The sequence below is a fragment of the Pristis pectinata genome, chromosome 7, assembly GCF_009764475.1.
Source record: "Pristis pectinata isolate sPriPec2 chromosome 7, sPriPec2.1.pri, whole genome shotgun sequence".
NCBI lineage: Eukaryota > Metazoa > Chordata > Chondrichthyes > Rhinopristiformes > Pristidae > Pristis > Pristis pectinata.
In genome coordinates this window covers 38,831,969-38,844,430 of record NC_067411.1, presented here as the reverse complement: position 1 = coordinate 38,844,430, position 12,462 = coordinate 38,831,969, and the positions used below count along the sequence as shown (strand labels likewise).

At 41.8% G+C, this 12,462-nt stretch overlaps 1 protein-coding gene across 1 annotated transcript in view; it reads right to left on the bottom strand.

Moving 5' to 3' along the window:
- The window catches only part of megf10 (multiple EGF-like-domains 10), a 162,562-nt gene that overhangs the window by 35,050 nt on the left and 115,050 nt on the right, over positions 1-12,462 (bottom strand). Inside the window, exons 11-13 of the mRNA XM_052020066.1 lie at positions 11,609-11,729; positions 2,476-2,639; positions 2,063-2,165 (exon numbers count right to left, since the gene is read on the bottom strand). Coding sequence (XP_051876026.1) covers positions 2,063-2,165; positions 2,476-2,639; positions 11,609-11,729 — 388 coding nt within the window. The remainder of the gene's footprint in view (positions 1-2,062; positions 2,166-2,475; positions 2,640-11,608; positions 11,730-12,462) is intronic.

Sequence of the window (12,462 nt, the reverse complement as noted above, 5' to 3'; positions counted from 1 at the left end):
TTTGAGCACAGCTGATGGGAAAGCTGACTGAATCCCACAGAAACTATGATGTATTATGTAACAGCGTAAATAAAGCAAATTAGTGAAGCAGAATTTTTTTTTAGCAAAACAGCAGAGTTTTTCCTTTTGAAATAACTAGTGGTTCTGCTCAATTTTTAGAAGCTCTCTTATCATTTTTATTTAAAAAGAATAATTGATTATATAGATTTTTCACCAGCTTTAGAAAGAAGACTACTCCAGTTTGTTGCCCACTGAGCTGTAGTACCCTGATGGAATGGAATGCCAATGTAAAGGACAAAGAACGCATTGAGAGTCTTATGCGTTGCTAGGCAATTCCTCAGTGTTCCAATAAACTTCAGCTCAGGCAGAGCTCTGAAAAAAATGCACATTCATTTTGTGCCCGATGTCTTACACGTGGGGCACTTAAGTTTAATTCGGCATTCAGCTGAACCCATTGTGAAAGGACCTGGGTCAGAGGTCCATTCTGTGAAATCACAGACAACCACCGCTTTTAGCTTGCTGTTATTTGGTGGTGGCACCCACCTGGAGGGGAATCACCAACAATACTGAAATATGCTGCACATTACTTCTGAAAGATTGATCAGGGTGCGGCTTTCCCAGAACAGTCCTTTGAGATTATGAGAAGGGGCTTGTTAGTTTGGACATGAAGAAGATGCTTCCACTTGTTGGAGTTGGGTTGGGAAAATGAGGATCAGAAAAAAAGATAGTCACTGATAAATCCAACAGGGAATGCAGAATCCCTACAGAGTGGTGATACTGTGGAACTTTCCCCTAACACAAGGGGTGGATTTAAGGGGAAGCAGCATAAACCCAAGGGAGAAGGAATAGAAAGAGACATAAGAGACAGCAGGTATCTGGAATCCAGAGCAGCAAACAATCTGCTGGAGGAACTCAGAGGGTTGAACAATATCTGTGAGAGGAAAGGAATTGTTAATGTTTCAGGTTGAAGCCATGCATCAGGACCCCTTGGAATAGAAGGAAATAGGGGGAGATGAAGAGAGGAAGGAGCAAACTCATGTGGAGCATTTGTAAACCCATCTACCAAAACCGGGCCTGTACAACGCAGACATTCATTTTTTTGTTAAACAAATGGACACATGGATAGTTCACTTACAAAGAACTTGATCATGAGGACTGCAGTTACAAAACTTTCTCTTTTAAACCCTATATGTGACACTTCTTGCTTCAGCAGATTTAATGAATCACAACAGAATTATTTTCCTTTCACAGTTAATTTGGATTGTAACCCATATTTAGGACAAATGGCCATTTTTAAAAAATAATTGTGTCCTTCGCCAGTTAATTCCCATGCAGGTTCAAGGCATCCATTAAATTTGTTTTTATATATGAAACTGAATGCAGTTATTTTCCCAGAAACTGATATTTTCCATCCAGATGCAATCACATTTGAGTCAATGACGTAGAGTCAATCTATCTTGTTGTAATAGGCAGGCTGCACATAATTGGGTTGAGTCAATAGAGAGTTAAGGGGAATTTGGGAAGCTGAGACCTGGTGGAGCATCAAGCAAAGTCAGACTAATCTAGAGGGAAGACCCAAGATTTTAATTAAAGTTCCCCAATCTTTGGACATCATCACTCATCCTCCCTCACTCTCCCGCCCAAGCTGGGTAGATCTTGCTCACATCCCCACATGTTCTCTATCAGTGATCCAGTACCCCTAGTATTAGAAAAACGTAGAGATCTACAGCACAGAAGGAGAGGCTAAGGGAAAGATTCCTGAGCTTGGAGCCTCGAGAAGTGAAACCAGCGGTTAGAAATACAATGTAAATCCAGTGGGGAAGTTCCCCAGAGATCGATGAGAATTCCCTCCCACAGGAAACCTAATAGTGGTGATGCATTCAAGGGGAAATTGATAAACACTTGAGTGAGAAAGGAAAGTAGGGGCATGGTGCCATACTGAGACGTAAAGGAGGCTTGTATGGAGCATCAACACCAGCATAGACCAAATAACTTGCTCCCATGTTGCAAATTGTATGCAAGTCAATTCTCACATTGACATTGGACAAGAAATGCCACCCACCTGTCCAACCAGCCAGGCATCGGCAGTGTCCAGTGGTAGGGTGACAACCGTCGGCGTGACTGCAGTCGCAACGCTCAATGCAGTTCAATCCATAGGAGCCATCCTGGCAAACAAGCAAACACATTAACTCTGAAGTTCATGTTGGAGAATTACAGAAGTGAAGTACACAGGTCAAGCACACCAATGGTTCTACTTCCTCAGAAGGTTAAGGAAATTAACCTCTTTTTCACCCTAAATTGGATCCCTGAATGGGTGAACTTTGAATGTGTTGCGGAATTTAATAAATCATTATTTTTCTTGCTAATGATAATCCAACTTAAAGCTATGCATTTGATGCATTTTGCAACCATATCCATGAATCGAGATGCCCTTTCCCAGCTCACGATAGGATGTGATGATGGCAAGAAGCCTACCTGGCAGGGATGTACACACTTGTTCCCTCGCCATCCTGCTAAACAAGTACAGCTCCCATCCATAGCGTTACAGGCTCCTCCATTGGCACAACGACAGGTCGAGTTGCATCCAAGACCCCATTTACCTCGGGGACAGGGAATCGAACAATCAACCCCATGCCAACCTGGCAGGATCAAGGAAACAATAATTTGCACTGCAACAGGTCAAACACGCATTTATGGTGTCAATAAGTGATCAACATAGGACAGCAAACTATCCTTCTTGCAAGACGTGGTCATGAAAAAGCAGAAGAAATACAGGGTAGGCCATTCAGCCCCTCACAACTGCTCTGCTGTTCAATAAGATCATGCCTAATAATTTGCCTCAGCACCACTTTCCTGTACTAACCCCATAGAGTCATGGAGTAATACAGTGCAGAAACAGCCCCTTCAGCCCAACTCGTCCATGCTGACCAAAGTGCCCACCTAACCTAGTCCCATTTGCCTGCGTTTGGCCCATATCCCTCTGAACCTTTCTAATCCATGTCTCTTAAATGTCATTATTGAACCTGTCTTCAACTACTCTCTCTGGCAGTTCGTTGCATATACACATCACCCTCTGCATGAAGGAATTCTCCTCAGGTCTCTCTTAAATCTTTCACCTTTCACCTTAAACCTATGCCCTCAAGTTTTTGGTTCCCTTTCGCTGGGAAAAAGACTGTGCGCATTCACCCTATCTATGCCCCTCATGATTTTATACACCTCTATAAGGTCTCCCCTCAATCTTCAACACTCCAAGGAATGAAGTCCTAGCCTGCCCAACCTCTCTCTATGACTCAGGCCCTCGAGTCCTGGCAACATTCTTGTACATCTTCTTTGCACTCTTTCCAGTTTAATGACATCCTTTTTATAACAAGGTGACCAAAACTGTACACGATACTCCAAGTGCAGTCTCACCAACGTCTCGTACAACTGCAATATAACGTCCCAACTCTGATGCATGACGGATGAAGGCTAGCATGCCAAACACCTCTTCACCATCTTCCTTTAATATTCAAAAACCAATCAATCTCTGTGTTGAATATATTCAGTGACTGAGTCTGCACAGCTGTTGCCACTTCAAAACCCAGACTAAGTTAATCTTTGTCCCAGTTTTAAAAATGATCTCCTCTCACCTCATTAGAAAATTATACAGCACCATTAACATAGTAAAACATCTCAAGGCAACATGAACCAACATTTGAGACCAAACCACGTCAGGGGAAAAGAGGGCAAATTAACATTAGGGAAGTCTCAAATGAAAACAGGAAAAATAAAGGGGTACAGGGAGGGAATTCCAGTGATTATACATCTGGAATGTGAAGGCTTAAAAATGAAAATAATGATTTTTTGCTACATATTATAATTTAGTAACTTAGTTAACTGAGGCTAAAGGCACAAGTCACCATGAATGGAAGTAATTGTGAACTGATGTGGTTCGGATGAATGAGGTTTCCTTAACATTCCTGGGCCTAGATCCTGTGACTTCTTCCCCAACGACTGGGAGGTGACAAGTAGAGACAACAGATGGAAATAGATTCTGGAATCTGAAAAGAAAAGGTGGAGTGCAACCAGACAGGGAAAGGATGCAGGGCAGATGGGAACAGTGGGGGCAGGGGAGGGGATAGGGGACCCAGTGGGTTGAGTGTATGGGTGATGAGCAGGTGGAACTAGGTGGGGGATAGGAAAGAAACTGGGTAACAGGGTGCAGGCTGGGAAGGGTGGGGGTTGGAAGGAAGGGGATGAGTGGGAAGACCTCGATAGATCAGGAGGAGAGAGAAAGGAACAGAGGGGGTGCAGATTACCAAAAATCAGAGAGTTTAATATTTATGCCATTGAGTTGTAGTCTATCCAGGCAGAATATGAGATGCTGTTCCTCTCACTTGAAGTTGGCCTCCCCCTGGCAGTGGAGGAGACTGAGGACAGACAGATCGGTGTGGGAATGGAGAGTGGAGTTAAAATGGCTTGCAGCCGGGAGCTCAAGATGGCCATTGCGGGCAGACTGCAGGTGCTCGGCAAAGCAGCTGCCTAGTCTGCGATTAGTCTCGTCAATGTACGTCTTTAGTATTTCTTTAATAATCCTTATTTCCTTCAGTTCCATGTTTGTATTGGGGGCTGGGTTCTCTTGCATATTCGTAAGGGAAGACAGACGCAAAGTATTTGTTTCTCTGTCATTTCCTTATTCCTATTGCAAATTCTCCTCTTCCTGTCAGCAAGGGGCCTACATTTCTTCTTTCCTCGTTTCACACTTACAGAAGTTGTTTTTGGGTTTTGTGCCAGTTTAATCTTGTATTCTATTTTCTCTTTCTTTACTACTTGTTATAGGAACAACATCACTAAACTGGAAAGAGTGCAGAGAAGATTTACGAGGATGCTGCCAGATCTCCGGGGCCTGAGTTATAGGGAGATCTTGGGCAGGCTTGGACTTTATTCCTCACAATGTAGAAGACTGAGGGGTGACCTTATAGAGGTGTACAAAATCATGAAAAGTATAGATAGGCTGAATAAACATAGTCTTTTTCCCAGGGAAGGGGAATTAAAAACTAGAGGGCATAGGTTTAAGGTGAGAGGCGAAAGGTTTAAAAGGGACCTGAGGGGTAACTTCTTCACGCAGAGCGTGTTGCATATGTGGAACGAGCTGCCAGAGAAAGTAGTTGAGGCAGGTACAATAACAACATTTAAGAATCATTTGAATAAGTATATGGATAGGAAAGGCTTAGAGGGGTATGGACCAAAGGTGGACAAATGGGAATGGCTTGGTGTACACCATAGTCAGCATGGTACAAGTTGGGCTGAAGGGCCTATTTCCATGCTGTATTACTCTATGACTGTATGACTCTACTTACATACAAACATATGTTTCAACTAGGAGCAAGAGTAGACCACTCGGCCCCTCAAGCCTGCCGCATCATTCAATATGATCATGGCTGACCTAACTGTAATTTGAATTCCACATTCCTCCCTATTCTCAGTAACTGTCCACCCCTTTGTTTGTTAAGAATTTACCTCTTCCTGAAAACTATTCAAAAACCCAGCTTCCACTGACCTTTGAGGAAAAGACTTCCAAAAACTCATCACCCACTATGAGAAAAAACTTCATCTCACTTCTGTCCTAAATGGGCAACTTCTTATTTCTATACCGTGACCCCTAGTTTTCGATTCTCCCACAAGAGGAAACATCCTTTCTGCATCCACTCTGTCAAGACCTCACAGAATCTGATATGTTTCAATCAAGTCCCTTCTCATTCTTCTACTCCAGCAGAGAATAGCAAAGCCTAACCAACCTTTCCTTGTAGGACCAGCTGCCCATTTCAGGTATCAAGCTAGCAAGCCTTTCCAAAGCTGGTTCCAATACAGTAACATGCTTCTTTAAATAAGGAGACTAGTCCTGTACACAGTACTCCAGATGTTATCTCACCAATGCAATATATAGCTACAGCATAACCTTTCTACTTTTGGATTCCACTCCCCTAACTATAAACAATAACATTGTTAGATTCCCTAATTACTCTCTGTAGCTGTATTTTAGTCTTTTACAAATGATGCATTAGGGTAACCAGATCTCTTGCATTTCAGAGCTTTGCAATCTCTCACCATTTAGCTATGATGCTTTTCCTGGACTATTTCACCTTTTGCCACATTATAGCCCATTTGCCATATCTTTGCCCCCTTATACAACCTATCTATATCCCTTAGTAGCCTTCTTACAACTTGCTTTCTGACCTATCTTTGTGTCATCAGCAAATTTCATAACCATATTTGTGTCTCCTCATCCACATCATTTATATAACTTGTAAAATTTGAAGCCTTAGCACCGATCCCTGTGGCACACTGCCCGTTACATTTTGCCAACCACAAGAAGATCCACTTATAGCTACTGTCTGTTTCACTTTAGCCTGCAGCTCTAATTTGCTCAGTACTACTGCCATGGTGATTGTAATTTTCCTGAGCTACTACCAGTTCCAAATTTACAGCTCTCTCTGGGATATTACTTGTATCCTACACACTGAGACACAATGCCATCCTGAGAGAAATTAATCTGTCATCCTCTTATTTCCATTATTATTAATATTTTCAATGATTAATTCCCCAGACTCACTTTCTATAGGACTAACACTTACTTTGTTAACTCCTTTCTTTTATAAGTATCTATCAAAACTCCTTTTTTTAATACTTCCGACTAACTTTATCTTGTACTCTTATTTTGTTGAATTCTAAATCCTCAGGTGCAATGCTTTTTTCTAGCGATCTTATGAACCTTCTTCCTCAATTTAATACTATCTTTAATTTGTTCTGTAATCCATTGGCTGCACCACTTTTCCTGTTGAGTCTTTGTGCTTTAAAGGAATGTGCATTTGTTGCAAATCATGTATTATTTCTTTAAACGCTACCCACAGCCTGCCTCCTGTCATATTCTTTTAATGTAGTTAAATTCCACTTCAGTCAACCTGCCCATTTAACAGTTTCCTTTGTTTTAATTGAAAACCTTGTTTCAGATAGAACTGTGTCATGTTTAAGTTAATGTAAAAGTTCTATTGTATAATGGTCACTCTTTCCTAGGGAGTCCATTTAGAATAAGATTTTTAATTAGCTTTTTCTCTTTCCGCAGTACTAGATATTAAATAGCCTATTCCCAAGTCAGTTCTTCAACACACTGATTAAAAATCCACCTTATACAACATTATAATAATTCCTCCTCGATATTGTCAGTACTAATTTGATTTATCCAGTCTACATGTAGATTAAAGTCCACCATGTATTATCTTTTTCCATGCACTCTCTAATTCCTTTCTTATTCCATGACTTGAAACAATCCTACTGTTCAGAGGTCTCTATATAATTCCCACTTAAGTTTTCTGCCTCTTTCTGTCGCTTAGCTCCACCCAAACCAATTCTAATCCTACACCATGATATATCAATCTTTTTAACTATTGTAATGTATTGGATAAAATATTGGTTCAGAAACACTTGCAAGGCAGTGGAAGGGAAGACTAGACCTAATTGGAGACATCTCTCAAAAAGCCAGGAGGGGCAGAGTGAGTCAAATATCTCCCCATTGGGATATATGGTTCTGTAAATTTATTGGTGTACTTTCAACACTGGACAACTAGCAACATTCTCTCCTGCCACGCATGGTATGTGGCATTTTAGTCCTGCTTATCATTGCTGGCTTACAGGAGTCTGTCAGAGGCAGCTGCGGTATAGGTTTCTGCCAATTAACACATGGCTAACATTTTGTTTTGATCGTGGTGAGCACACAGAAGAATAGATAGCTCTGTCTCCGTACCTCTCCAAATTCTTCCTTTTAAAGTATTTAGCCACTCTGTTGAAAGTTGGAGTCTGCTTCCACTGCCCCTTAAGTTAGCATGTTGCAGATCATAACAGTACACTGAGTGAGCAATTTCTCTTGAATATGAGGTAAGCAATTTGACAGTATGACCCCTCTCCTCCTTTCTCTTCACTTCTTAAACTGTTTGTTGACAATAGAGTGAAAATGACAAATGTTTTATAATTTTTAGGAAAAGAACTGCTAGGAACTACCAACAGAAGGACACCACTCAGCTGCTTGAATTTGTTCTGCCATGAGTTCCTAGCTGATCTGTAATCTAACTCCATATCCCTTCCTTCGCTCTTTTCCATATCCCTGTATGTTTTTGGTGAATAAAAATCTATCTTATAAAAGACTAATGATTCATCAATTACTGGTCAGGAAGGTAGTTTTAAATTCCTTCCACCCTCTACATGTAGATGTGTTTTCTAATTTACTCTTGAAAGGCCAGGATCTCAAGTTTAGATCCAGATTCTCCAACCAGCAGAAAGTTTTGTTACATCCACCCCCATCACTCTCCCTTAATATCTAAAAAAAAACTTCAGTCAGACCCTCTTTAACCTTCTAAATTCCAGGGAACACAGCACTAATTTGTAAATCCCTCCTATAACTTAACCCTTCGAGTTGAGGTAAACTTACTCTGTGCTCCTTCTGATGCCAATACAACCTTCATAAGGTGTGGTGCACAGAAATGCTTATGGTGTTTCAGGACTGGTCTATATGTGGAACAGTGTTCCATCCTGAATCACTGCTTCTGAAAGGAGGGCGTGAAAAAAATGAAAGAAACTGAATCCCTTTGAAATCTATCTAGGAAACAGTTGAGTTACTTTTCCTTAACCTATTTCCAACATACTCAGAGAGTGCATTGTGTTGCTTTCATATCAATGTCTGAGTTCTACAATAAGGGCATCCCCTGTAACAGCTCTGAACACCTAGCTTCTCAGTATCAGCCAAACTAAATACTGCCCTTGTGTGTAACCGGAATTTGCTCTAAAATTAACTCATTGTCCCTGGCAATGAATGCTAGTGAGATAATGCAACTTGATTTCTTCTCACTCACTCCATTTACATGGCAGCCTTTTAAGCATTGACACATCGAAGCACTTCAAAAAGCCAATGGATACCAATGTCTGGAAATTGGATCTAGTGGTTTCTGCTTGTTTTGCATAAATTGTTTCTAAGGAAACATTTTGTGCCATTTTGAAATGTTTGCTCCCAGTGTGGTGGAGTGGTGCAATGAGTTGAACTTCTGCCTCAGCTCCAATGACCAGAGTTCAGTCCTGACCTCGGGTGCTGACTGCGTTCAGTTTACACGTTCTTCCTGTGACTGTGTGCTTCTCCCAGTACTCTGGCTGGCAGGTGGACTGGTCCCTCTAAATTGCCCTTAGACTGAAGGCGAGCAGTAGAATGGGGGTTGTGGGAAGAATTGGTTACAGGGAAAATTAATGGGGAATGGGACTGTCGTGTAAGCTGGCAGAGACCTCCTTCTATGTTGGAAGGAAATATGGACATTTCCTGCTCATTGGACAATTGGAATTGGCACTTCCTGGCAGGTTTCATAATCATGTCCTATTTTGTGCATGAGATAACATCATACACGTGCACTGCTCATTTCATTACTTCAGAACAGAAAATGGATTGAAAGGTCATGACGTAACCTTCTTAGTTAATGTGACAAAAGGAGCAGTATGTAACGTTAGGTAATGAACGATGCGTTTATAAAGTGGCATCCTTACTCCCCCAGTGATAGAGTTCCAAACATGTAAAGAAACACACCTCCTGTGATTTTTAATCTTTTAAATTTGATGCTCATGCCCTCTGCAGACATACAGGCTCCTGGTAAAGCAGTGCAGTGTACGCACTCCTCGATACGAGGACCCAATCACAGGGGCAGGGGCCACCTGTAACCGTGGGATACAATCAGCCTCATTCCAGAGTAGAGTGTTCCAGTGGAGGCTTCAGAGGGGTGACCCACAGAGACCCAAGCATCGTTACCTGCATTTTCTCTCTCACCCCACCCCTCACAATGCTAAAGAGACTACGTTGACCCACGATCAAAAGGTGTGGCAGCTTCCTGTCGAGAAAGCTGGTGCCCTCTGAGCAACAGACAGGTTATGGTGTCAATGCTCTTGGAGGGATTAATACACAATCTTTCTTCCTTTCTTAGGCAGTCCCTCGGGATTCACTCCAGTTCTATGGGCTCTAAGGAGGCTGATAGGGCCAGCATGGAAGCTGCAGACTCTTCAAATGGGGGGGCCCAAGCAGGTGGGTAATTTGTGAGGTGGGGTGCTCTTTCCATTTGTCATGTCAGATCTCCATGTCCTTCCAATATGAATCAACAATGACTTGCAGCTCAGTCTCCAAGGATGCACAAATGCAAGCATCATCTGCATATGGCAGTTCAATTAATGAGGTTCAGCTGAATAGAGCTGCAGTACAGTTACAATAGGTTGAGCAACTTCACTACCATAAACTGCAATAACTGTTTGTTAAAGCCAGAATATCTCAATTTTGTGATTTTGGTTTGGGCATTAGCACTATACACAGCATCCAACTAACGCTATACACAGTTCAACTCCTTTGCACAAGTGTGCAAGCATCAATGAATTTGCATGTTTAAATTAATTTCTGTGCTCAAAGGACCAACTTTGGATTCTGGACCCAGTTTTCAAATTGCCATCATCCTCCAAATCCCTTCTTATCCTCTCTGTCTCAATAATCTACTTCAGCTTTAGTCACCTCTAGCCAGTAGGTTAACCCTGAGTCTGAAGGTCCTGGAGTTGAAGGTCAACTCCAACTCCAGTGATTTGACCAAATAATACAGGCTGACACTCCAGTTCACTACCGAATGAATACAGCACTGGTAAAGACAAGAGCTTTTGAAGTTGACAATGAAACTCAGGCCCTGCCTATTCTTGTAGGTGGATGTAAAATATCCCAAGGCACCATTTCAAAGAATAGGCAAGCTATCTCAGATATCCTGGCCCATATTCATTCCTCAATCAATATGTCCAAAATATTAGCAGGGCATTACCAAATTTTGCCAGTTCTTAATTGACTGTAAGCAATTTTTAGATGTACTGAAACCATGAAAGGTGTTATAGAAATGCAAGTCTTCCTTTCTAAACATTCCAAGATTTCTGTGATTCTCCATTTCTGGTCTTTTGCACATCCTTGATTTTAATTGCTCAATCACTGACAGTTGCCTGGACCCGAGATCTGGTATCCCTCCCCATTCTCTCCTTTTTTTAAAAATTCCAAAAACATCCTTCTTTGATCAAGTTTTTGGTCACCTCTGCTAATATTTTACATGGCTTGGTTACAGTTACATTAATCATTCTCCACGTATTCCCATCAATTCTGCCCAGATTCTATCACTCACTTACACACTAGGAGCAATTTACAATAGCCAATTAATTCACCAACCCATGTGAATTTAGGACGTGGGAGAAAACCGGAGCACCAGGAGCGAACACAATCAAAAAGCGTGCCGACTCCGCACAGACCACATCAGAGGTGAGGAGTGAACCTAAGCTGCTGGCGCTGTGAGTCAGCAGTTCTACTAGCTGCACCAATGTGTCTTGGAACATTTTACTAAGCAAATAATACAGTATTAAAAGCATCCCATATTAAAGCACCCAAGTAAGTGATTGTTTAGAGCAGTAAGCTGGAGATTACAAGAATGACTATTCAATCAGAATGCTTTGAGTGGAGAAGACATTTCAGCATCATATGTTATCGAGCCATCCACTCAACCCACCCACCTCCATGCCTTCCCTTACCTACCTGCTTTACAAGTGCAGGAACCATCTACTGGTGAGCAGACCGCTTCATTTTTACAGTCACAGGTAGAGGAACAGTTAACTCCATTGGTACCAGCTGGACAAGGAATCGAGCAATCAGATCCCTGTCAAACAAGTGACACAGAACAAGATTTAAGAGCTTTTAAAAAATGTGAAAAGAAAATTGCAAATATCTTGGAATTAAATATTAACAGCTAGCATGGCTAGAGATAATACGGGTACTCCCCAGGTTATGAACGCCTGACATATCCAGCCCGTACATACAAACGAGTGTTTGGGAGACTGGCGGGATGGATTTGCCGACTGCTGTGAGGCTGCAGCATCTTCTGCCGTGGAGAAACTTCATTCACAGCCGCATTTCCGACTTGCGAACTGTTCAGGCTACAAACAGTTCACAGGAACGGAACCCTGCTGTAACCTGGGGAGGAACTGTAATTGCTTAAAATCACTCCTTTTTTTTCTGTGAAGAATACTCTCGAAGAGACAAGAAAAAAAATTAGAGTTTCTTCCTCTAGAAAAGGAAGGCTAAAGGATGACTGAACATTTTTTTTTAAATTATGAAGCTTTGAAAAGAAGGGAAATTCCACAGATGCCATACCAGAACTTGGGGCCTTCAATACAAGACAGTAATTGATAACTCCAAAGGGGGATTGAGAAAAGCCTTACTTCTTCAGAGAGTGGTGAGAATGTAAAATTCACTCTCTCAGGGGGCAGTTGAGAAGAATAGCAAAGATGCACTTAGGGGGAAGCTGTTTAAACGAATGGAAAAAGGAATGGGAGGATATACTGATAGGATGAAGGGGAAAGATGACTCGTGTGGAGCATTAACACAGAGTC